Here is a 26,313-nt window from a genome sequence, read left to right as displayed (position 1 = left end):
GAGTTCTGGAGGCAGTTTGGGCACCACAAGATCAGAAGAGTCCAAAGCTGTTGGAGTGTCCAAAGGAGGGACACGGAGCTGGGGAAGGGTCTGAGGAGCGGCTGAGGGCACTTGGCTCGTTCAGCTGCAGCAGAGGAGACTGAGGGGAGGCTCCTGGGGGCTGCAGCTCCTCCCGAGGGGAGGCGGAGGGGCAGGGGCTGAGCTCTGCTCTGGGACAGGGACAGGAGCCCAGGGAACGGCTGGAGCTGGGTCAGGGCTGGCCATGGATCCCAGGGAAAGGTTCTTCCCCCCGAGGCTGCTGGGCACTGCCCAGGCTCCCCAGGGAATGGGCCCGGCCCCGAGGCTGCCAGAGCTGCAGGAGCGTTTGGACAGCGCTCTCAGGGATGCCCAGGCTGGGGTTGTTGGGGTGTCTGTGCAGGGCCAGGGGCTGGACTCAGGATCCCTGAGGGTCCCTCCTAGCTCAGAATATTCCAGGATTCTATGAATGATTCTGTTCCTTCTCAGGGCTGCAGTTATCAGCTGTTTCTTGTTGAAAATAACATACAAGGGAGCCTTAAAGACAGACTTGGTTGTTATGTGAGGCTGAGCTGCATGATTGATAGGGAGTCCAAGATTAATAACCAGGGAATTGCATGCAGTTGGCTGCATTGCTGCAGTAGGACCAGAATGGGTGGTTGTGCTGGGCAGGTGACAGTGAGATGGTGGTCTGGGGTCACCAGAGCATGGCAGATGGGCAGTCTGCAGACAGGCACCCCTCTGCCCCCCAGTGAGCACCCCAGACCCCCAGCACCAGCCTCTCTGTGGGTATGGGCAGGAACTGGGGGGTTCCAGCACACAGCAGCGCTCAGAAGGGCGCAGAGCCACGAGTCCTCTGCAGCACCTGCACCTGGCTCCTCCTGGGCCATGCAGAGCTGAGCTCTGGGGTAGCAGCAGCCCCTGGCCCAGTGCCCTCCCAAGAAGGGTTGGACACACAACTCGCTTCCCAACAGCCCCCCCCAACTCCCTGAGAAGAGTAATGGGGATCAGAGACCAGGAATGGGGAGGACACAGACACTCTGCGGTGTCGTGGGGGGTCCTATGCTGAGTCACAGACAATCTCGGGGGGGGGGGGGGGGGGCACAGGAATCCCACACCTTCCTGGAGGGGCCAGGACCAACCCCCAGGACCCAAGAAGCTCCCCAAAGACCTGAGGCACCCTCTTAAGGACCCAAGAACCTTTCCCAGAGACCCAAGGATCCCTTCAGGGACGAAGAAACTTCCACTAAGGAGCTCTCCAAAGACCCAAGGACCCCCTTAAGGACTCAGGGAACCCCTCAGGGACATGATGAGTCCCTTCCAGGGACCAAAAACCCTCCTAAGAACCCCCTCAAGGACCAAAATAATTGCCTTAAGGACCCAAGACCCCTCCACCCAGGAACCAAAAGAACCCTATAAGGACCCAAGGCCCCCAAGAAGCCCCTCAGGGACCAAGAGAACCCTCTGGAGGGCCCAAGGGCCTCCTTACGGAACCAAGGGGCCCATCAGAGGCCCAGCAGTCCCCGGCCCTCCAGGGAGGGACACACACAGACACCGGAGCCCCCGCCATGACGTCATGGTCTGGCGGTGACGTCACCGGGCCGTTGCCATGGCGCCGCGCGCCGCCGCTTCCTGTGTGTGTTCGAAGCGGCGGGTGGGGCGCGCTCCCGTCGTGCCCCGCGCGGGGGCGGGGGCGGCCGCCATGTTGTGGAGCGGCGGGGCCGGCGGGTGCTGACGGAGGAGGCGGAGCTGGGCCGGGCCGGGCCGGGCTGGTGGCACCGGCACCGGAGCAGGTACGGCCGGGGCAGCGCCCGGGGCACGGTGTGGAGCACGGCATGGCACGACACGGCGTGGCGAGGTGGGGGGGGCTTCGGCAGGCTTGTGCCCCGCACTTTCCCCCCGCGGGCACGGGCCTGTGGGCCGGGCCGGCCTGGGCGGAGGGGCCGGGCCGGGCTGGGCCGGGCCGGGCGGGGCTGGGGGTGCCTTGCCTCCTTTACTCCCTTTCTCCCTCCCTCTCTTCCTCCGCAGCCGGTCACCGAGCAGCCCCGCCTCTCCCTCCCCGCCCGTTACGGTGCCTTGTTAGCCCTGGCAGAATGGGCCCAGTCTGTGCCGGTTCCTTCGGGCCCAGGCGGGCTGTGCTCCGTCACGGCGGGGCCGGTGAGCCCCAACGCTCCGGTGTGTTTGGTAACGGGCATCCCGCACCTGCACCCAGGGCCGGGGCTGTGCAAAGCGGCTGGAAGCTCGCGGTGTAACCCCTTCGCTCGGCCCGTGTGCTTTGGCCCTCTGGGGAAAGACGCAAAGAGCTGGAGCCTGGATCAGCTCTCGGTTCTTGATCAAATTGGCAACACAAACGGTAACAGATTTTAGTGGTGTGGATCTTATTCCTAAAGAGATCTGCCAAGCAGAAGCAGAAACTTTGGCCAGCAGTCTGTTGTTTACGTGCAGCACCGGTGGATGCGCCCCAGCCCACCCGATGGCTCTGGGGTCTGAGGGAGCTCTTTATCGCTGTGTGTTTCATCAGGGTGTTTTTAACCTGTTGGTGATATTTTGCACTGGGATTTGTACGCAGGATCAGCCTGAGCTGAAGGTCCTCCGGGTGGTGAGAAGGTTCTGCTGGGGCTGGGGGGGCTGTCAGGTCACACTGGAGTCACCTCGGGAAGGTATTGTTGGATTCTTGACATGGAGGATTGTTTTCTCTTGATTTGTAGCTCTCTTGAAGGCTTTGTGCCTGTTTTCTTGTGAGGTGCTGATTATTCCTGAGTGTGTTTAATGACACCACCCCAGTATTTTGTGCTGAAGGTCCTTCAAAGAGTAGTTCTGCTGAGAGCAACAAAACCTCATTACAGCCTTCTAGTAGCTGAAGGAGCTGACAAAAAAGATGGAGAGGCTATGTACAAGAGCCTGGAGGGACAGGAGAAGAGGGAATGTCTTAAGGGAATGTAAGGAAACCCACTTACAGAAGTCAGGGATGGATGGGAGATTGGGCAGGAATTGTTCCCTGGGAGGGTGGGCAGGCCCTGGCACAGGGTGCCCAGAGCAGCTGGGGCTGCCCCTGGATCCCTGGCAGTGCCCAAGGCCAGGCTGGACAGGGCTTGGAGCAGCCTGGGACAGTGGGAGGTGTCCCTGCCGTGGCAGGGGTGGAACAGGATGAACTTCAAGGTGCCTTCAAGCCCAAACCATTCTGGGATTCTATGATCTTGTCTTAGTCTGATTTTTGTGTTTTGATTATTATAATTAATACAGAAGCAGAGTTTTCTGGGGCTGTTGACTGAGGCTGTTGTGTTTCCTAAATCCTATGGTTTTCTTTTGTAGTTTGTCCAGGTGCACTGTTGCATCTTCAGTATCTTAAGTGTTACAATGAAGCAAAGTTTTGGATGCCTGACCTTCCAGTAAAGCTCTGAACACAGAGCTGCTGGTGAATTTTTAATCTTTGCTTATAGTGCACTCACTTCTCCTTTACTGGAAGCCTTACTAGAGCGTGTATCTATAGAGCTGCTGCTTTTAGCTGTCTGTACCCACTTGGAAGTACAAGATAATTGCACAACCCTCTTCTTTTGAAGGGAAACTGGATGTTACTAAAGTCAGTAGCCATATAAAAAATGCTCAGATAGAGCATAGGAACTACTAAACAGAAGCAAGCAACAAGCCTTGAAAGTTCTGTAAGTTGTTATAAAATGCAGGCTGTGGCCTTTGCTTGTCCTTTTTTCTGCTCCTAAGTCAGTCTTCTTTGAGTCTGGAGTGTCTGACATGTGAAAACATTTTAAAAAAAGTTCTAAGGACCCTGTGTCCCTAAGATCCAAGTACTTCATTATATCCATCCCCACTTTTTATTATTATTCTCCTTTTTATTAGCCCCCCAGGGTTCAATCCTGTGCCCAGTGTTGTTTAACTCACCCATCAGTGGTTGGATGAAGGGGTTGGTGTCTCCTCAGCTGCAGACACAGAGCAGGAGCAGTGGCCGATCCCCCCGAGGGCTGTGCAGCCCTGCAGAAGGGCCTCGGAAGGGTGGAGAGGTGGGCAGGAAAGAACTGTCAGAACTTCAGCAAGGGCAAGTGTAGGATCCTCCACCTGGGGAGGGATAACCCCAGTCCAGGCTGGGGGCTGAGCTGCTGGAGAGCAGCTGCAGAGGGCTCTGGGTGTCCTGGTGAACAGCAGACTGTTCCTGACCAACCGTGTGTCCTGGGGGCCGAGGGGCCAGTGAGATCCTGGTGTGCATTAGGAAGAGCATTGCCAGCAGGTTGAGGGAGGTGATCCTGCCCTTCTGCTCGGCCCTGGTGAGGCATATCTGGAGTGCTGTGTCCAGTTCTGGACAGGAGGGACATGGAACTCCTGGAGTGGGTGCAGTGGAAGCTGTGGAGATGCTGAAGGGACTGAAACATCTCTCTCTTCAGGAAAGGCTCAGCGAGCTGGGTTGTTCAGCCTTGAGAGGAGACACAGCTGAGAGGGGACCTCATGCCTGTCTCAGTGTCTGCAGGGAGGGCTCAGAGCAGGGACCAGGCTCTGCTCCATGAGGCCCAGCAATGGGACAGGAGGAGAGGGGGCAGGAAGTGATACCCAGGAAGTTCCACCTGAACATGAGGAAGAACTTCCCTGTGCAGTGACTGAGCATTGGAACAGGCTGCCCAGGGAAGGTGTGCAGTCTCCCTCACTGGAGATATTCCGGAAGGGTCTGGACACAATGCTGTGCCCTGTGTTCTGGGATGACCTTGCTTGAGCAGGGAGGTTGGACCAGATGACCCACTGTGGTCCTTCCAACCTGACCCACCCTGTGATTCTGTGTAACACTGGGATATGCAGGGCAGTGGTGGAGTCCTCATCCCTGCGGGGGTTTAACAGACATGGATCTGGCACCTGAGGCATGGTTAGTGGTGGCCTTGACAGTGCTGGGGGAGCAGTTGAACTCTGATCTTAGAAGGCTTTTCCAACATAAATGATTGTGTGATTCTACACAGAGTAATTAAACAAGTAAATACCTCCTAGGCGATTACCAAAATAGGTGCCATCATATGCTGGTTGAAAGCAGAACCTTTGTTTCTCCTGTCTGTCCAGTGACTTGTCCAAAACGTGTTTGTGTGGGGAAAACTGCCACCAAGTGACAGTGGGAACAGAAGTGCTGTGGCTGTAACTGGCCTTCTGGGGAGACCAGTGACTGCCCAGAGCTCAGCTCCTGTATCCGAGGGGAGTTCCGGGAGCCAGGCAGTGTGGAGAGAACTGTGGGGTTTGATCCGGCCCTGCCTCACGAGAGGCACATCCGTTTGACACTGGTTATGTCCTGGACTGAGGTGAAATCTCAAAGCAGAGCACTGTAAGGTTATTGCGTGTCCCCTCCTTGCCAGTAAGTACCTTGGGGAATTCATACCCAGCCCCTTCCTCAGTGCAGGAATTAGCCTCCAGCACCTACAGAAGGGATGGGGTTCTGTGCTGTTCTGCCTGAGCACACAGGGACCAGTGGCAACCTCTTCCACTGGCAAATGGGAGCAGCAGAACTTGCTCAGCACTTGGTGTTTCTCAAACAAGACCTGCTGGAGCTGAGCCTGCTCTTCACCCCAGCCCTTGGAGCATCCCCGAGCCGGGTGACAGCCAGCGCAGCCCAGGGGTGCAGGTGCTGCTTCACCAGGTGCCTTGGCTAATTACTTAATCTCTGAAACTGGAGTGCTCCTGCTGCTGCCTCTTGTTTGTTTTGCTTTTGTAACAGATAAACCTCTTTAAGGAGACTTCCTGTTAATTAGGGGCCTTTTGGCCCATGGGCAAGAGGTACCACCAAAGTGGCCCCATGTGTTGTGCTTTGTTTCCCTGTGCAAGGCTTCCTGCACTGCTGAGGACTTCATGCTTTATTTTGTATGCCCTGGGAACAAGTGTGTCCCTCTTATTTATGGAGCGTCATGGTGAAAAGGTGAAATAATCACCACCTGCAAGCAATAAAAAAGGGGTTTAATAGTGGTGATTTTCTGAGAAATCACCTGCTGAGTGCATGGTTGTCATGTCTGCTTGGATAAGCTCTGCACTGCCAGGAGACAATGGTACGCTGCAGTGGGATGTGTATTGAATGAAAACGTCATCTACGAAGGTAAAATAACAACCCTACAGTTCTCCTGACTTCTTAAAAGCTGGCTGAGGCAAATTTGGAACCCCTCAGCAGGGGGCCTGGCTGATGTGTGGGTACATCAGTGGGGTGGCTGCTGGTTCTGACCCGTGTAGTTGCCCATCACTTGTATTTGAGTTTCAGTTGAAAATAGCCTGGTCTTTGGAGTACAGGCTGGATTGTCATCTTCACTTTTTTTCCTTTAGTTCTGGAGAAAAAAGGGATTTAGGAAAAACAGCTATGCTGAAAGCAATGGTGATACCTGAGCATCATCTGTGTGAGAGGCAGCAAGAGTGATGTTCCTGGTCAGCTTTCTAGAGTGTCCTCTTCGAGGAGCACTTGCATTTAAGAGCAATTGTTTTGTATACAAAAATCCCGGTGAAAACCTTTTGGGCCTGTAGTGGTGTACTGAGAAGATTTATTAGACATTAGGAAGGAATAGTTCCCTGTGAGGGTGGGCAGGCCCTGGCACAGGGTGCCCAGAGCAGCTCGGGCTGCCTCTGGATCCCTGGAATTGCCCAAGGCCGGGCTGGACATTGGGGCTTGGAGCAGCCTGGGACAGTGGGAGGTGTCCCTGCCATGGCAGGGGGTGGAATGAGATGAGCTTTAAGGTCCGTTCAAGCCCAAACCATTTTGGGATTCTGTGATTAGTGTGGCAGTGTTTATCTTTGGTAAAGGCCCTTCAAAGGCAGAGATATTGCTGTTTCCTGAAGATCTTACAACCCTGAGTTTCCGCTGGCTCGTGATAGTCCAGGCCACAAACAGAGCTCTGTGTTATGAGCATTATGTCCTTGGCTCCCGCAGGCTTCCTGCAGCCTTGGTCATCAGAGTGCCCTAAATTTTTGTGGTTTGCTGGTCAGAGTTCCTCTGTCGTCGTGGTAGGATTGTGCATTGCTTTGGGATGGTGGACATGAAGCTTTACCTGAGCTTCTGAAGCTGTCATGGAGGGCTGTGGGAAGTCTTGGAGTTTGTCTGTGAGTGCAGGTGGGGGTACAAACGTTCGTCACCTCCAATCTGGATTGCAGGTTGGGCCTGTGCCTGTGAGTAAAGGGGGATATTTTCTGCCTGTGGAGAAGGAAAGATGTTTTCTACCCTGAGAGGTGAGGGGAGGCAGGGATTACTGTGCATTTTGCTTGTATCTCCAGCTTCTGTACTCCTGTTCAAGACTGGGTGGCTGAGTGCAGGCAGGAGATGCAATCAGTGTTTTGGCTCTACCCTTGAGCCACTCTGCCTTCAAATGAAGCTGGAGTTCAGTTTGTGTATATTGCCACCCTCTAACAGTTGGCACTTTTGGAACAGGGACACTGTAAGGCTGATGGCAGTGAGTGCATAAAGGTGTTTCTGAGTGCCCTGGGCAGGAGGTGCTCGGCACAAGGCTTTGGAAAGGCAGAAAAATGTGGAATTGTGCAGGACCTTCAGTGAAGAGCAGTCGCCTACGTCTTACCCTCTGAAAGTACACTGCTGTGGCGTGATGGCTCTTGCCATAATCCAGCATCTTGGATTTTGGTGGATATTGAATCTTCAAGGAGTGTGAGGACTAATGGTGAAGATCCCATCTGACACTGGAGTAATTTTTTTCTTGTCGTTAGTGTGATCTCTGTTGTACAAAGCTGTGAACGTGCTTCTCTGATAAGGGCAAGGCAGCAAGGGTTATAGTTTGTTTTGAAATAAAGCTTTAACTGCTCCCATTGCATAGGGGTAAATGGCTGATTTTATAAATGCTTCTCACACTATACCCTAGTAAATTGCTGAGTAACAAATTATATCCTTGTAGCTTTAAAAAGGTAAATATTGGTAAAACACACAGCTCTCTAACTTTCTGTGCTATTGCTGGTTTGAAAGGAGGCCAGTTCCTGAAAAGGTTTGCTTGGTTGGTGTAATGTTCCTCTGGGTTAAATGTGAGCAAGTTCTGCTTGAGCTTGGCCAAGCACAGAATATCTTGCTCATTCCCAATGGCTGCCCTGTGAAGCCTCGGCATTCTGAATGCGTTCCTAATAGTCTTGACTATTACACAGCTAAAAGCTATGGCTTAGCTTTTTTTGTTGGTTTTGTTTTCCTCTTTCCCCTTACAGCTTGTTCAAGAGCCTGTAAAAGAATCTATAACTGGTAATACTCTTGTAATACCCCACGTTGAGGAGAAGGTGATGCCTACTAAACTAGCTGAAAACATCAGCCCTTTGGGGCTTTGTGTGACATGGTCAGTACCTGGAGCTGGCATGAGGAGGGGCAGGGCACTGCAGCTGCCAGGGATAGAGGAACTGCCACTTCTGCTGCCAGCTGAGGGTTTTGTATTGATTTGCAAGTGTTGTGATTGAGTTTAGTCAAATCAAAAGAAGATGAAAACTTTGGATTTGGGGAAGCAGGACATTTAGGTTTGATTTCAAACTGTGCTGGTCATGACTTGGAGGACTAAGTACTTGCATACTTTTCCCCTTGGCAAATGATGGGGCTATTCCAGAGAGCTTGGAAATGTTCAACACCTGAATAGTGACATGTTTTTACCTTTAAGTTTGTGCCATTAAATACAGGCCCAAAGAGCAGGCAGCATCTCTGGGTTTGGGTAGGCTCTTGCTGACTATAAATGTGGGGTCTGTTTAGGGCTTATTAGTAAGAGAAGCTCCAGGCAACCTTTTTCAGACTTGAGATGCTTCAAAATAAAGCACCAACATAACATTAATGGTATTTAAATTACCAAGGCATCCTTTACCTCCCTTTGGCCCTGTGTAAATTAGGAAATATATTCAGCTTTACATTTACATTTGCATCCTGCCTTTGGTATTCTGAGTCTCTCACTTTCGTCAGCACCTCTCTCATTTAACGCTTACCCACCCAAATACTTTCCAGAAGAGAAAGTACGTGAACAATTTCTGGAATAAAAAAGGGTCAGGAATCATCCAGCTCTTGAACTGCTTGAGCAGAGCATGTCTGAATTGAGAGAACCAACCTGCATGTCTTACTCCCCTTTCAATGTGTGCTGGGGAATCCAAACAGGTACAGCCTCTCTCAAACCACAGAAATAATTTTGCAAAATTACTGCCCTCGTTTCCCTGCCAGGCCTGGCATTCTGCATGTTGGCTTATTAGAAAAACATCCATACCGAGAAAAAACACTTTTGTATTTGAATACATGAAGGTTGGGTCAATAAAAAGAACAAAAGGCACTTGTTCAGCACCATAACTCTGCCTGGAAGTATTGTTTGAAGGTAATAAGCTGTGAGACAATCCAGCCAATTCAGAGAGACGACAAAAGGTGCATGAAGAACAAAGTCAGAATACAAATTCTTCTCAAGGAGTTCAAACCCTTCCACCAAATCCCACCTTTCTTCTCCAAGCATAAACTGCATAATTAGTGACAAAATAGTGTCTGAAGAATATGTAACACATGTAGCTCCTCAGTATCTTTTATTTCTTCAGCTTAAAGGGAACTTGAAGCCCACGTATAGAACGACAGAATTGTTCAGTTTGGAAAAGCCCTCTAACATCAAGTCAAACCATTCCCCCAGCACTGCCAAGGTCACCACTAACCCATGTCCCCAGGTGCCACATCCACACGGCTGTTAATCCCTGCAGGGATGGAGATTCCACCCTGCCTGTGCCAGTGTCATGCTTTCCATTAAGAAATTCCTCCTGATGTCCCACCGAAACCTCCCCTAGCACAGCTTGAGGCTGTTTCCTCTCATCCTGTCCCTTGTTCCCTGGGAGCAGAGCCTGACCCCCACCTGGCTGCCCCCTCCTGTCAGGGAGTCGTGGAGACTGAGAAGGTCTCCCCATAACCTCTTTTTCTCCAGGCTGAGCTTCCCCACAGCTGCTCCTGGTGCTCCAGCCCCTTCCCCAGATCCATTCCCTTCTCCAGATATGCTCCAGCCCTGTTGTGAGAGGCTCAGAAGTGTCCCTGGGATTTGAGATGGGGCCTCAGCAGTGCCCAGCACAGGAGGACAGTCACTGCCCTGGTCCTGCTGGCCACACTGTGGCTGATACAAGTCATGTACTATTTGCCTTCTTGCCCACCTGGGCACACACCAGTTCATGTTCAGCTGCTGTCACCAGCACCCCCAGGTCCTTCTGGCAAAGCCTTTTTTAATTGCTTTGGGGGAAATGGAAAATCTGCTCACTTCCCACAGACAAATTTAGAGACAGCAAAAGCCTACCCCAAACCAGAGGTGCTGCTTGCTCCCTGGGCCTGTGTTAGTGGCACGGCTTTAGGGTAAAAACATGTCACTGTTCAGGTGCTGAACGTTCACTGCTGTGTTCTGCCTCTGTAGTCTCTCTGTTGGACAATCTGTGCTGTGTTTCTGAGTGGAAGTTGTAGGTGAAATTTGGGCAGATGAGATCTCAAAAGCTCAATAGTCGAATGTGTTTTAGATGTAGAATTTAAAATGTCTCTTTGCTGCGTAACTGGGTCTGGATCTCTCACGAATACTGTGCTGAGCTGTTTTGGGAGGACACTTCAAGTGTGTGGTGTTCCCTGGCTGATCACGCTCCTTGTGTGGGTTCTGCAGGCTGAGCTCTCTTACTCATGGTGTTAAAACAACAACAACCCAAAAAAAGAAAAAGGGGGAGGGGGCATTTTGTTGAACTGTTTGGTTTGAGACACACATTTGGTAGCTTGTGGGTCGGTAAGGGTGGTGGTAAGTAAACTTCAAAATGAGGGAGAGTGATTGATATGGCATGCACTAATTTTTATTTTTTAAACCTCCTTTATTAATAGCATCACAGACTTTTCTAACTTTTCACTCCAATAATGTCATCTCTGACTCTTTGCTTCATTTGGTGGAAGCTGATCTCTGTTAAATTTGGGAGCTTTCTCCAGTTTTGCCGCTGAAAGAACATATGGGAGAAATGTGTTAAATTAAGAAGAAAAAAGCTTGGGGGAGGAGGTGGTAGAGGTAAGCAGGTGTGATCAGAACCAGCTTGGCACTAGCTATTTCAGGCATGCTCCTGTAAAAGTGTTGGCATGCTTAATGGCAAGGAAGAGAAGCATTTCAGCATTTGTAAGAAGTCCAAGTTTCGGCACTGCAAAATGGTGTAGCTCAAAGAACCACAGGATCTCCTGAGCTGGAAGGGACCCTCAGGGATCATCAGTGCAGCCCCTGGCCCTGCACAGACACCCCAACAACCCCAGCCTGGGCATCCCTGAGAGCGCTGTCCAAACGCTCCTGCAGCTCTGGCAGCCTCGGGGCCGGGCCCATTCCCTGGGGAGCCCGGGCAGTGCCCAGCAGCCTCGGGGGGAAGAACCTTTCCCTGAGCTCCATGGCCAGCCCTGACCCAGCTCCAGCCGTTCCCTGGGCTCCTGTCCCTGTCCCAGAGCAGAGCTCAGCCCCTGCCCCTCCGCCTCCCCTCGGGAGGAGCTGCAGCCCCCAGGAGCCTCCCCTCAGTCTCCTCTGCTGCAGCTGAACGAGCCAAGTGCCCTCAGCCGCTCCTCAGACCTTCCCCAGCTCCGTGTCCCTCCTTTGGACACTCTCCAACAGCTTTGGATCCTTCTGATCTTGTGGTGCCCAGAGTGCCCCCAGCACTGGAGGTGAGGCTGCCCCAGTGCAGAGCAGAGCAGGACAATCCCTCCCTGGCCTGGTGCCCCCCAGGACACGGTGGCCCTTTGGGCTGCCAGGACACACCGGGGACTCAGATCCAACTTGGACCAACCAGGACCCCCAGGTCCCTTCCTACGGTGCTGCTCTCCAGCCTCTGATTCCCAGTCTGTCTCTGCATCCAGGGCTGCCCCACCCCAGGGCAGGATCCAGCACTTGCCCTGTTTAAACATCACATGGTGGGGGATTTCCCAATCCTCACATTTGTCACAGTCTCTCTGTGGGACCTCTCTGTCCTTGAGGGTGTCAGCAGTTCCTCCCAAGTGAGTAACCTCAGCAAACCCACTCAGGACCTTCCAGTCCTGCACCCAAGTCACTTACAATGAGATTTGAGAGAACTGGCCCTAAGATGGAGCCCTGTGGAGCCCCAGTGGTGACTGGTTGCCACCTTGATGTCACCCCATTTCCTGTAACCTTTTGAGGTGAAAGGCCATCAGCTCTGCAGTGCAGAGTGTGTGTGCTTTGCTTTGTTTTCAAGCTTATTTCACAGAATATTGTAAAACTTCATCACATCTTAGTGAATTGCAGCATGTGCTGCTGGACCCCTCGTAGCTTAGTAACTTGCCCCCAGTTTTTAGCCGTAAAACCCTGGGCAGGTCTGTGGTTCCTGGAGGCAGCCTCTTCCCAGGAGGGAGCGGGAGGCAGTGCAGGGCTGTCCCTGAGCGGGGCACTGTGCAGCTGCTCCCTGGGCAACCTCCTCCCAGCACAGCCTTTGTGTGCAGTTGCCTCCTGGATTTTACCACATGTTTGTATCTCGAGGCAGCTCCGTTTGTGCAGCTGGGACTCCAGCCAGGTGCCATAAATGTTTATGCAATAACAGGAATGAAGATCCCTTTATGTTCTGCACAGCCTCCAGATGCCTGTGTGTTGTGGGGATTTGCTTATGTGTTAAATTCCACCTTTGCCTTTGGACGTGTTTATCTTGGGTTGAAAGACCAACTTGATGTCTCCTCTGGTGTTGGCATTTTTGTGTCCCATGTCAGCTGTGGACAAAGCACATGAGGTATGTGAGGGGGGAGGTTGGACCCTGGAGGTGCTGCTCTCTGCCCTTGGGGCTTGGCAAGGGCTTGGCTGTGTATTCTCACACAAGTGTCAGCTCATTTATTTTTTATTGATGCACATGTTAATTTACCAAGCAAATTGCAGCTATGAAGCAGCCCTGTCCTAAAATATATGGTTAAAATATGTGCTTAAGTGATGTTAACGTTGCTTATAGACTGTACAGCTCTATGAGTGAGCAAGCTTTGTGCCAGCCAGGAGAAGTATTTGGGATAGTGCAGGCATCAGACATGGAATGTTCACTGGGACTACTAGATCCCTAGTGTGTTCCTGCAGTGGGTGTGTTAAAAGTCTGCAGTACTTGTGACATGGCTAAAAGCATCCCACCTTCAGCACTGCTCCCGTGCCCCTGACCTGAGCGGTGGGACAGGCTGTGGTGGGATCACGGAATCCCACAATGGTTTGGAAATGACCTTAAAGCTCATTTCATTCCACCCCCTGCCATGGGTTTCACTACACCAGCTTGCTCCAAGCCCGGTCCAACCTGGCCTTGAACACTTTCATGGATGGGGCAGCCACACCTCTCTGTGCAACTGGTGCCAGTGCCTGGACAGGACAGGCTGCAGGTGCCAGGATTTTTCATGCCCCTGTCCTGAAGGATTGCCAGACTCTGCTGCTGCAGGGCCTGGGGGCAGTCCCTGCTCCAGATGTGGTGGGGACCCACTGAGGTGCTGTCAGACGCAAAATACTGGCTGCCTGCATTCTTCAGTGTCACACAAGTTTGGTACCAATGCTCTGGATAGGAAAAGTGGTCTCAAGTTCAAAGAGCCGGCTTAGGAGACTCTGAAGAGGCTGTTTCAGCATGGAGGGGTTCAACATTTTGTTGTTTTTCTCCTCCTGTCTGTTGCAGCACACTAGTTACTGCTTGGACTTTGCAAACATAAATTCCTGAGCCTTCTGATCTCTCCAGCCAGCTTCCCACCATGGATCAGGACTACGAGAGACGTCTCCTACGCCAAATCAACATACAGAATGAGAACACAATGCCTTGTGTGAGTACAGATAGGTTCAGGCTCACTGTTATGTTGTTGTCTGTCTCACTTGTGACTCTTTTCCTTGAGCTGTTGAAGGACCTGGGACCTCTTCAAAGCAAACCACAGTCTTTTGTTGGGTTGTGAGCAGGTGTGAGTTCCTGAGCTGTTCTATGAATACCCAAACAGTTTGACTTTAAGAGAGTTTTTGAATATATAACCTCAGTTCAGGTTGCAAAAAGGAGTGAAGATATTTTTATGGAGTTCAGTAATACCTTTTTAATACATAATCTCAGTGACTACATGTAGCATAAAAAATTGAGGGCTAACAAACCAACCAACTCTAGGGCTTGACAAGAATAAGAGTAAGTTCAGTGTCTTTTATTCTTTAATTCAGGTAGCAGAGATGAGAAGAACCTTGACCCCTTCCAATTCTCCAATGTCTTCTCCTAGTAAGCATGGTGACAGATTCATTCCCTCAAGAGCTGGGGCCAACTGGAGCATCAACTTCCACAGAATAAATGTAAGTTTTGCTCCCTTCTCCTACAGCTCAGCCTTGGAACTGAGGAAATGGTACCTTTTGTTTTGGCTGGCATGATTGCTCTGCTTATCTTCTGCACCATGGGTTTCTGCTGCCCCAGAAGAGTTCCTTTGAGTGCTCGTCCTCAAACCCTATGCTCCCTGCCTTTGCTATTTCACCATATACCCTGAGGTTTCTGTATGGTGATGGCATGTTTCCCCATTTCAGGAAAATGAAAAATCACCAAGCCAAAACAGAAAAGCAAAGGATGCTACATCAGACAGTGGCAAAGGTGAGAGCACCCTTCTACTGCTTGGCAGTGCCCAGAGCTCTTATTGCAGACTGTTGGGGAAATTAAGGCCACACTGGCATTTTCATGCTTATGCCAAAACTCATGCTGGTGTTTTGGGTAATGCCCACATCATGAGTGAGTACTAGGTCACTGCTTCTGATGAGCGTCTAGATGCAAGAGGCTGTCTCTATCCCCTGATTTATTGTGTCATGGAAGCACTTTCCTGATGGAGTGGAAGGAGGGGAGGCTTGCTACTAATCTTGATTCTAAATGGGGGCCCCAGGCTTATTAAGAGACTCTGTGAGTGTACAAGTTGTAGAATCCCAGACTGGTTTGGGTTGGAAGGGACCTTAAAGCCCATCTCCTTCCACTACACCAGGTTGCTCCAAGCCCCATCCAACCTGGCCTTGGACACTGCCAGGGATCCAGGGGCAGCCCTGTGCCAGGGCCTCCCCACCCTCCCAGGGAACAATTCCTTCCCAATATCCCATCTAACTCTGCCCTCTGGCAGTGGGAAGCTGTTCCCCCTTGTCCTGTCCCTCCAGGCTCTTGTCCCCAGTCCCTCTGCAGCTCTCTTGGAGCCCCTTTAGGCACTGGAAGGGGCTCTAAGGTCTCCCCGCAGCATTCTTTTCTCCAGGTCAGGCACACATGATTCTGACGCTCCCTGCTGTTGCTGCTCTGAGCTCTCTGCTCAGTGCCTGTTTGGGTTTACAGATGGCCTTGCCTACTCTGCCTTGCTGAAGAATGAACTCTTGGGAGCTGGGATTGAGAAGGTGCAGGACCCCCAGACAGAGGACAGGAGGCTGCAGCCATCCACCCCAGAGAAGAAGTCTCTCTTCACTGTAAGTTAATTGCATTAACACCAGTGGAGGCTGTGTGTGTGTCACAGGAGCACAGCACAGGGCTCTGCCAGGCTGCTCGTGCAGTGAGTTGGTGTTGGGGCTTGGCTGAGATAAGGTGTTGATAACAAATGTGGTGGCCTGCAAAGGGAACCTGAGTGTGCAGCAAGCAATGTGCTTCCTGTGTCTGTGCTGGCAGGAAAGCTGGGTGGAGCCAGGCTTTTTGGACAGTGTGGTGAGTGGCCAAACCAGGCTTTTGGACTTGAGCGTTGATGAGGGGTTTTGTATAGTTTTGGAGCACCTGGGAAAGGAAAAACTGTGTTGGAATTAGCTTGGCAGCAGTGCACGTTGGGAGTGATGCCCCAGGCCTCCCGCGCACCGGGTTCCTCACGAGGTTTGTTTCTTTGTGCAGTACTCACTCAGCACAAAACGCTCCAGCCCCGATGATGGCAACGAGGTCTCACCCTATTCCCTGTCTCCTGTCAGCAACAAAAGGTAACACTGATCCTCTGCAAACTGTAAGAAGGGAAGGGCTGGGACAGAGGGTTCAGTGAGGTTCTCTAGGACTTCTGTCTGAAGGTCTAAAATTGCAATGTGAATTGGGTTTGGAAATCTGGAGAGATAATAAATTTTGAATTTATTTTAAATGCAAGTCAAGTTCTAAGAATTCCTTCAGGTGCCCAGCCTGCTTATGTGCTTGACATGTCTTGGTCAGCTCTCAGTAATCAGTTTACCTTTCTGCTTCACAGCTCCTTTGTAGAAGCAGAACCTAATTCCTTCCAGTCTTGCTGCTGAAAAAGTGTTGTGCAGCCTTTTTGTCTCTGCATTTGCATAGAAACTTCAGGGTGTTCTGTAAAGAGTGGCTATACCTATGCCTCCCATCTGCTGTGATGTGCAGATTCCTGTAGTTGTTTTTTTATCTGTTTTTGTAAACAGTCAGAAGCTGCTAAGATCACCTCGAAAACCAACTCGGAAAATCTCCAAGATTCCTTTCAAAGTGCTGGATGCCCCAGAGCTGCAGGATGACTTCTACCTGAACCTGGTGGACTGGTCTTCTCTTAATGTCCTCAGCGTTGGCCTTGGGACTTGTGTTTACCTGTGGAGTGCTTGTACAAGTCAGGTAAATTGTCATGAGTGTCTGAAGATTGAATTGCCCATTGATGTAGGGTTTTTCCAACCTTCCAGAGCTATGGAATGTGCTGTGGAGGGCTTCAGCACTTGTCACACTCTATCCCAAACTCAGCACTGGTCTGAGACAGCCAGTAGTGCTGTGTGACAAAAGTTTCTTACCCCATTTGTCTCTCTGAAGGTGACCCGGCTGTGTGACCTCTCTGTGGAAGGCGATTCTGTGACGTCAGTGGGCTGGTCAGAACGGGTCAGTATGACGCCGTCAGCAAGGACAGCTGAGACACGTGTCACTTAGTCACTGTCATCATAGCTGTAGTTAACTCCTTGGGTTGGTTTTTCTCTGCTAAAAGAGAGGGGATAAAGAACAGCCTCTTGTATCCTGAGGTTCTTGAGGCATTACTAAGGGAGTGGGAGGGAGAAGGAGCCAGTTTACTTCTTCAGCTCTTGACAATAAAATGTTACAATAAATGTATTCCAGACAGGCTGCTTGGACCTCTCAGTAGGGAAAAACATGTAAGATGGAAGAACTCTGGATGCTTTCCATCTCGTGGGATTTATGTCAAGTCTTTTCCTCAGCTTTCAGTTTTCTGGCTGTACTGATCCTGGTTCTCTGTTTGTCCAGGGGAACCTGGTGGCTGTTGGTACTCACAAGGGCTTTGTGCAGATCTGGGATGCAGCTGCAGGAAAGAAGCTCTCCATGCTGGAGGGACACACAGCCAGAGTTGGTAAGGAGTGGGGAGGCAGAGGGTTCTCAGGGGTCTCTCCTTCCTGATTGAACTTTGCTAGCCAGGGATCTGCTGGAAATAGAGAACTCAAGAGTACCAGGGTTGATATTTTTTCCCTGCTGTGTCTTGAGCAGGTTCAAAATATCATCATCTCATAACTGTGGTGTTCTGATCTGGGTGTGATGGTGGTTGGGTGTTGCAGCAGGTGTTTCCTCCATGCTTGAGGCTTTTTGGGTTTGATTACAACATCTCTTCACTGCTGCTGGCTTCCGATTTCAGCCCTGCTGGCAGCTTCACACTGAGATTTCCAGTTCCCTTTTTTGGGGGGCTGGTTTTTTCTGCTTAGAGATGTTGTGAGTGTAAACTCTGGGGTGAGATTTGGGAAGTCCGTGCACCTTCTGAGATCTGTTCCTGTGCTTTACTGCACTGTGAAGTGGGGTTGGTAATACCTGCAGTCAGTCTGTTTAGGGGAACCGCTATTTGTGCCCTGATCTAGGACTCCGGAGACTGGATGTAAGGGAGGTCTGTAAGGAGTGGTTTGCGGTTTGTTAGGGTTTATTTTAAAACCCTGGCAGCTGTGATGGCTGCATTTTGCTTACCAACTGCTGCAGGACTGGAAGGGTTGGACTTGATAGTGTGGCCAGCAGGACCAGGGCAGTGACCATCCCCCTGTTCTGGACACTGCTGAGATCCCATCTCAAATACTGGAGTCAGTTTTAGATCTCTCACAACAGGAAAGACATTGAGGGGCTGGAGTGTGTCCAGAGAAGGGAACAGAGCTGGGGAAGGGGCTGGAGCACCAGAAGCAACTGGCGAAGCTGAAGGGGCTCATCCTGGAGAAAAGGAGGCTCAGGGGAGACCTTGTGGCTCGGCACAACTCCCTGACAGGAGGGTGGAGCCAGGTGGGGGTTGAGCTCTGCTCCCAGGGAACAGGGACAGGATGAGAGCACATCCCCTCAAGCTGTGCCAGGGGAGGTTTAGATTGGATATTGGGAAAATTTCTTCACAGAAAGGGTTATAAATCATTGGAACAGGCTGCCCATGGCAGTGGTGGAGTCGCCAAGCCTGTAAAGTGTTCAAAGGAGATATGAATGTGGCACTTGAGGACATGGCTTGGTGGTGAATGTGGTGGTGGTGCTGAGTTGATGATTGGACTTGGTGACCTTTGGGGTCTTCTGCAGCCTCAGTGATTCTGTGATTGCATGACTCCTACGACACCCTCTGAAGCTCTGCCCCCGTTGCAGGTGCCTTGGCGTGGAACGCGGACCAGCTCTCCTCCGGGAGCCGGGACAGGATGATCCTGCAGCGGGACATCCGCACCCCACCCCTGCAGTCTGAGCGGCGGCTCCAGGGACACAGGCAGGAGGTCTGTGGGCTCAAATGGTCCACAGACCACCAGCTCCTGGCCTCTGGAGGGAATGATAATAAGGTACATTCCTTCCAAGGGGTCACAGGAAATGTCAGACCCCCTTTCTTTCTAGGGCAAGGGGGAATGGTGTCAAGTTGCACCAGGGGAGGTTCAGGTTGGATGTTATTGTATCGCTGGGGATGTTCAAGGCCAGGCTGGACAGGATGTGCAGCAACCTGGTCTAGTGGAAGCTGCCCCTGCCCATTGCAGGGGATGGAACTAGATGGGCTTTGAGGTCCCTTCCAACCCAAACTATTGTATGATTCTATGATTAGGGAGAAATTTCTTTGATGGAAGAGTGGTTAAGCGTTGGAACAGGCTGCCCAGGGCAGTGGGGGAGTTGCTATTCCTGGAAGTGTTCAAAAATCAAGTGGATAGGGCACTCAGCAATGTGGTTTAGTGGGCATGGTGGGATTAGGTCAAAGGTTCAACTTGATCTTGAGAGTCTTTTCCAGACTTAATGGTTCAGTGATTCTTTAAGGAATGTTTGGCCTCTCTGAAGAGGACTTTTGTTTTGGTTGTTGGACTGTGACCAAATATTAATCATGCTAAGCTTCTACTCAGTCTTCTCTTCCTAATAAAATGAAAAAGGCAAATTTAATTTTGCTTCTGTATTTGGCTAATTAAATCTCTAGCTTGGCTCAGGGGGTTGAGTTCAACAAAACCACTGCTAAGCTGCCCTTCCTGGCTTTGTTTGGGTAGTGTATGGTCACGTTTGTTGCAGTAATGTTTGTGTGCAGCAGGAACCTGAGGTAGAGCTCTGTGAGTTCTCATACCTGTAACACAGGCTGGCAGCTCACTGAGCACCATATGGGAGAAGCATCTGTCACAAAAAAAGCAGTGTTCCAAGCCCTCTGGAGTGGTTGCTAGGTAGGGAATGTGCCCAGTTGTCTGTGTGACAGCATGGTTGGACCGAGTTCCTCCTGCTCAGAATAACTCTTAATGAACTGAGCAGATTCCTAGATGTGTTCTGGAATGATACAGCCAGAAAGGCAACAGGAGGGTCTGAGGTCCCCTTTGGTGACACCATTTCTTTAGATTCATTCCCTTACCTTAGGGGCTGTTCCTGCCTTGTGGCTTGGGGGTAGGACAGCTCCTCAGCTGAGTGTGGTGCCAGGGTGGTTGTGACTGCCCCATCCCTGGAAGTGTTCAAGGCCAGGTCAGATGGGGCTAAGAGCAGCCTGGTCTAGTAAAAGGTGTCCCTGCCCATGGCAGGGGTTTGAACTGAATGAACTTTAGCCAACCCAAACCATTCCATGATTCTGTGAAGTGCAGAGTGGAGCTGTGCATGCCTGGGCAGAACTGTGGGAAATCAGCTTGTTTCCCAGCTGCCTTCATGGGTCCCATTGTGGCTTGTGGGTGTAGTGGACACATGACTGAGGCACAAGTTTGATCATGTCTCTCCTCTCTGCCAGCTCCTTGTCTGGAATCACTCCAGCCTGAGCCCTGTCCAACAATACACAGAGCACCTGGCAGCAGTCAAAGCCATCGCCTGGTCTCCACACCAGCACGGGCTCCTGGCCTCGGGTGGGGGCACAGCTGACCGCTGCATCCGCTTCTGGAACACACTGACAGGGCAGCCCCTGCAGTGCATCGACACTGGGTCCCAGGTGTGCAACCTGGCCTGGTCCAAACACGCCAACGAGCTGGTGAGTCCTTCCCTGTGCGGCTGCTGCCAAGCTGCCCTGTGTCAGGAAGCGTGGCTGAGCAGGAGCCAGCTGTGTGCAAGTGGGCAAGGAGGCCGAGGGCATCCCGGCTTGTACCAGCAAGGGTGTTGCCAGCAGGACCAGGGCAGTGACCATCCCCCTGTTCTGGGCACTGCTGAGGCAGCTCAAGTGCTGGAGTCAGTTTTTGAGCCCCTCGCAACAAGAAAGACATCGAGGGGCTGTAGCATGTCCAGAGAAGGGAATGGAGCTGGGGAAGGGTGTGGAGCACCAGGAGCAGCTGAGGGAGCTGGGAAAGGGGCTCAGCCTGGAGCAAAGGAGGCTCAGGGGGACCTTCTTGCCCTCTGACAGGAGGGTGGAGCCAGGTGGGATTCAGGCTCCTCTTCCAGGTAAAAAGCGACAGGAAAAGAGGAAACGGCCTCAAGTTGCTCCAGGGGAGGTTTAGATTGGATATTAGGAAAATTTCTTCATGGTGGTCAGGCACTAGAACGGGCTGCCCAGGACAGTGGTGTAGTCACCATTCCTGGAAAGTGTTCAGAAAACATGGGGATGTTGCACATGGGGATGTGGGCTAGTGGTGGACATGTCGGTGGTGCTGGGCTGATGGTTGGATCTTGGAGGTCTTTTCCAGCCTTAAAAATTCCATGATTCTTTGATTTGTGTCCCCTTCTCTTCTTTCAGGTGAGCACCCATGGATACTCCCAGAACCAGATCCTCGTCTGGAAATACCCCTCGTTAACTCAAGTAGCAAAGCTCACGGGGCACTCCTATCGAGTCCTGTATCTGGTGAGTGATGGCCATGGCTCTGTAGCTGCTCACCTGGCTGCAGGTGTGCTCACATGGGGACCCAAAGCAGCAGTGCCAGTGGCACCATAAGCTGCCTGGGTGGGAACGTGAACATTCCCCATGAGCAGTGGAAAACTCTGGTTTCTGTGCCTGCAGGGGGACGCTTTGATTTGCTGCTATGGAAATGTGAGGCTTTGTTAATGATAGCAAAGCCTGCCAAACTCTCCTGAGGAAACATCTGAGTTTTCTTCTAAGAAAACTCTTCTGAGCCTGGAGAACACAAGGCTCCAGGGAGACCTTCTAGTGCCTAAAGAGGCTCCAGGAGAGCTGCAGAGGGACTTTGGATAAGGATCTGGAATAGCAGGACAAGGGGGAATGGCTTCAGACTCCCACTGGGCAGGATTGGATGGGATATTGGAAAGAAATTCTTCCTGTGATGGTGGTGAGGCCCTGGCACAGGGTGCCCAGAGCAGCTGGGGCTGCCCCTGGATCCCTGGCAGTGTCCAAGGCCAGGCTGGACATTGGGGCTTGGAGCAGCCTGGGACAGTGGAAGGGAGTGGAACGAGATGAGCTTTAAGGTCTCTGCCAACCCAAAATGTGCTGGGATTCTGGGATTTTATGAAACAGAAGCTTCTCTCCCAGAAGACTTTCACACCTCTTCACTGATGACTGCTGCCCAGGGAAGAATTTGCTGCTTCCAGCCCTCCTAATTTGTTATTAAACATTTGTTGCGGGTAATCCCGACCAATCTCTATCTGCTGTTACTGTCACATGGGGCTGTCAGCAGTTCACAACAGAGCTGACAAATGCTGATGCTGTTTTGGGAGGTAGATCCCAATGTAAGCAACCAATACAGCCAGAAAATCCAGTCATATCATCTTCCTGCCTTTGGGCATGTTGATAATCCCAGGAGGAACAGCCTCAGTTACACATAGCTTGGATTTCTTAACAAAAGTATCCTTTCCACAGCACTCCCCCCATGTGTTCCATAGCTGCACCATAAGGTGCAAGCGCCCAAATTGCACCTGAGGCTGCATGAGGCACCTGGAAGTAGAGGGAGTTGGCTTCTCACCACCGAGTAGGAAGGAGAGTTAAATCTCCCCTGCATTCCAACAGAGACTTGTTTTCAGCCTCAAAAATGTGACAGGTGCTGAAGGTTGTTGTCTTGTCCTTAGGCAATGTCCCCTGATGGGGAGGCCATTGTCACAGGAGCTGGAGACGAAACCTTGCGCTTCTGGAACGTCTTCAGTAAAACTCGCTCGACGAAGGTAAGGCCAGGCATGGGGGCAGCTGCCTGGGGGAGCTCAGGCCATGTTGGCTCTGCTCTGCTGCCTCCTTTCTGATCCCTTCCTGCAGATCAAGGCTGGGGCAGTGAAGGGTTCAGCTTTGCTGAAATTTAAGTAAAAGGTCGCCCTGTGTGCCCAAGGCAGGTGTGGCACAACATTCCAGGCTGGTCCAGGGCTGCTGAGCAGAGCAGCGTTTCAGGGGCCTCACTGAGCTGAGCCCTCGGGTGACAGCAGGCTAGGGAAGAGAAGGCTCCAGGAGACCTTAGAGCCCCTTCCAGTGCCTAAAGGGGCTCCAGGAGAGCTGCAGAGGGACTGGGGACAAGGGCTGGAGGGACAGGACACAGGGAATGGCTTCCCAGTGCCAGAGGGCAGGGCTGGATGGGATATTGGGAAGGAATTGTTCCCTGGGTGGGCAGGCCCTGGCACAGGGTGCCCAGAGCAGCTGGGGCTGCCCCTGGATCCCTGGCAGTGTCCAAGGCCAGGCTGGACATTGGGGCTGGGAGCAACCCATGGCAGAGTGTGGAGCAAGGTGAACTTTAAGGTCCCTTGAGGCCCAAACCATTCTGTGATTCCCTGATTATCCCCTGCCTCTTTACAAAACTTCTTGAAATGGGGGTTTGGATGAAAATGGGATCATGGATTCTGCCTGTGACAACTTGCCATCACCAAAAGCAGTTTGTGCCTGATGCTCTGAGAGCTTTCCTGAGTGCCTGGCAGAGGGATTTGGAGGAGGGGACTGGGGGGAGCTGGCATGGCTCCTGGGGGTCCCCCACTTCTTGCCTTCTCTGGGGTACAGCTGCCTGCAGAGCTCTGGGAATGGCACTCTGACCTGCTGTGCACTTTGTTACCATTTGGAAGAAGCTCATGGGAATATTTATGGTGTTGGACTTTGAGCTGGGATCATGCCCTGAGCTAGAGATAGCAGATTAAAAACAAAACAACCCAGAAGCACGTGAAGTAACAGCTGTTTACCCCCTGCTTTGTCTTTCCTTGTCAGGAGTCTGTATCTGTGCTCAACCTCTTCACCAGGATACGATAAACCCCCTCCCTGTGCCCCGGGAACCTACAGCCTGACATTCCAGGATCAGACCACTCCCTTGGCGTGCATGGACCCCCGGAGCCCAGCCAAGGGGAGGGAGAGCCGTGGGACTGGAGAAGGACCCAGCTCATTAAATATGTGCTTGTGACCCACAGGGCTGGGCAGTATTTGGGATGGGGTGGGGAGGGGAGGGAACTGCCAAAGGTTATTGGATTCATCGTTCATAAAGGGAAACGGGTACAAGAGAAATGCTAACCCAGCATCCTCCAGCTGTCCGGATGGTCCTGGGGAGGACTCGTGTGACATGGACCATTGAGAATGGACCGAGGCCATCCCCACTGCCGTGGTGTCCCTCCTGCAAGAGAGGAGCATATCCTTGCTGCTGTGGGAAGGGGCTTGACGTGCTGCTCTGTGTCCCTGAGTGACATCTCTGGAGGCAGGAGCCAGCCAGACTGGTGCAGTACAGCTGGTGCGAGGGGCACAGCTCCAGGCTGGGCATCTAAGGGCTTTGTTCATAGCCTGGCATCCCCATTCCAGGAAGAAACTGGAGAACTGCCTATTTTCCTTTTTTTTTCTTTATTTTTTCCCCCCCAGACAGGTACTATAGTACTTGACATGATCATTCCCATAAGACAGCTTGATTTTTTTGGCATGCTTGACAGCTGCCTCCAAATACACTCTGGGGCTCTGGACTTTGGAGGAGACTTGAAAAAGCTTTACCTCTAAGGGAGCAGATTCGGGAAGTTCTGCAGTTGCTGTTTCATGTTCTGGGCTGATCCTGGGAGTTACCAGAGAGGAGAAGCAAGGACTTTATGAAAAAAGAAACCCACCCAACCACCTGTGCATGTGGAGCTTCCTTCCGGATGGGTGCCTTGCTCTGGAGTCTCCCTGAGGCCAAAAGCAGTTGGGATGTGTTTGAGAACAAAAACAAATCCTGAAGATCTGATTTTTGGGGTGAGCAGGGCCTCTTCTGGCTGAAAGAGGGGTTCTCCTGAACCAGGGCTGCCGTGTTGCTTTTTTATCTCCAAGTCCCAGCCAGGGCCCTGCTGTTGGGTTTTGGTGTGTGTTTTGGGGTTTTTAGGTTGTGTGGGATGAGAGTTCTGGCTGGTGTTGGAGCCCATGGGGTGTAACACGAATGCTCTGTGTGTGTGGTGCTTTTAATTTAAGAGAAGCTGTGAGGCTGCACAGCCTGTTCCATCTGACCTGTGCCTGTGCCTGCCTGGGCCCTGGCTGCCTCCTGCCCTCTCCCAGCATTGCTTCCTGTTCCCATGTGGAATTTCCTGGCTGTGTATATAGACTTGTCCTCTCTCTGTAGATTGCATAGGTAGTGCTTTATCTTTCTTTTTTTTTCTTTGTTGTTTTATCTCCTCTCCTTTCTTTCCCTAAAACCAGGCAGTAGGACTATGATTGCCTGTCCTCAGTACCACCAGTATCCTTAGGGTGAGCCAAGGTGTGGGAAGGCCGATACAGCCTGTTCACCACAGCCTTGACCACTTGTGCCATCACATCGGTGCCTGGATCAGGCTGTTGGTGCTGCACCTGGGTCACACGTACTGGGAGTCACTGGTGAGGAGCTGGTGTGCTGGGAGCCCCCTGGCAGCTCCCAGTCTCCCAGGCCCACAGGCCACTTTGTCGTCTCACAGTCTCACTTGCCACCAAAATGGAATTTCCATGGAATTTCTGAAACACAGTTTGAGCACAACTGCTTTAGTGCAGCTCTGGTCGTGGGACGTGAGGCATGGTTTGAAGTCACTCCCCGGCCTGTCCTGTGTTGTTTGTTCCACTCGTGGGCACTGTTCCACATCACCGTGGATTGGGAGCACCCAAAGCACCCAGCAGGTGAAATTGAGTTGGATTATTAAATTGGGGAATTGATTTGAAGCAAAGGGCTACCTGCAGCAAGAGGTGATCTGTTGTGGGTGTCATCACCTGGGGAAAGGGCTGTTCAGAGGGGCTGGGGAGGTTGGCTGTGCTGTGGATTTTCCTGTTGCGGATTGCCTCCTGCTAAATAGCACTGTGCACCCCCAGGACACACTGCTTTCTCCTCTGGGAGGGCATAGGTGCTTGGGTTGGGGGCACACCGGAGTTCTCGGCCCATTGTGGAGCAGGAGGGAGACAGGCACCCAGCTGGAGTGCAGGGTGAGTGTGGTGATGATTGGGCTCCCCAGTGCCCTGGGGCTCCGCAGGAGTGGATCTGCCCCTCACCCTCTGATGTGGGAACTTCCTCAAGGAGTCCCAGAAGCTGCTGGGGGGAGCAGCAGTGCTGTGGGTGGGCAGTGCCAGGTGGGCACTGCAGCCACTGCCCAGTGCTCCCAGCTGCAGAGCAGGGACAGCTCCTCATTGCTCTGTCCCTCACCATTGTCCCCTCTTGTCAAGGACTTTCCCGAACTGCATCTTGTGTCTACATCTCGCTTTTCTCTCTCTCTGCCTTGGGAGCAGGTTGGCTCATGCTGGCTTCTCTTATTGCACTTGGCAGGGAGGCTGGTGATTCCCAGGCTAGGGCTGTTCTGTAGCCACACACGCTGGTGACAGAGCATGGCAAGAACAGGCTGCTCACCCTCACCTGGCTGTCAGAGCCCAGTACAGCTGCCTTCTCTGCTCTGCTGCCAGCTGCCAGGCAGGAGCTCCCGGTTGTATCCGTGTGGAGATGGGTTTGTGCAGGTGTCTCAGGATGATGCTGTCACTGTCACCGGCTGCGGGTTCAATAGGGAAAAGGGCAGAGCTGAGGTGCTGTGTCAGGATGTGTGACCTGTGAGCACTGACCCGGGCACAGGGTCCTCCCAGAGCTGGGTGACAGTCTGCAGCCTCGTGGCATCATTGTATCCCAGGTGTCATGTGATGGAAAACAAACATGGAGCGCGCTGTAACTTTCCGTGTAAAGCAATTGAACTGGCATTAAACAGGTTGTGAATTTA

The 26,313-nt window shown here is 52.0% G+C and overlaps 1 protein-coding gene across 2 annotated transcripts; it reads left to right on the top strand.

The window, feature by feature from the left end:
* Positions 1-1,693: 1,693 nt before the first annotated feature.
* Positions 1,694-26,313, top strand: FZR1 (fizzy and cell division cycle 20 related 1). Of its 2 annotated transcripts, none has more exons than XM_082298052.1 (14): positions 1,694-1,808; positions 13,591-13,732; positions 14,109-14,234; positions 14,460-14,523; positions 15,238-15,365; positions 15,775-15,857; positions 16,299-16,482; positions 16,672-16,737; positions 17,113-17,215; positions 18,460-18,644; positions 20,039-20,272; positions 20,969-21,073; positions 22,249-22,341; positions 23,357-26,313. In XM_082298052.1, exons 2-14 carry the CDS (start codon positions 13,664-13,666, stop codon positions 23,396-23,398), a joined length of 1,482 nt encoding a protein of 493 aa, XP_082154178.1. In that variant the 5' UTR covers positions 1,694-1,808; positions 13,591-13,663; the 3' UTR covers positions 23,399-26,313. The 2 variants fall into 2 exon arrangements, with proteins under 2 accessions (XP_082154178.1, XP_082154179.1); XM_082298053.1 differs by having other exon boundaries at positions 1,700-1,808; positions 13,651-13,732.

Source organism: Coloeus monedula (genome assembly GCF_965178545.1).
Source record: "Coloeus monedula genome assembly, chromosome: 27".
NCBI classification, from domain to species: Eukaryota; Metazoa; Chordata; class Aves; order Passeriformes; family Corvidae; genus Coloeus; species Coloeus monedula.
The sequence above is the reverse complement of the archived record's forward strand: the minus strand, read 5'-3'. Positions and strand labels throughout refer to the sequence as shown.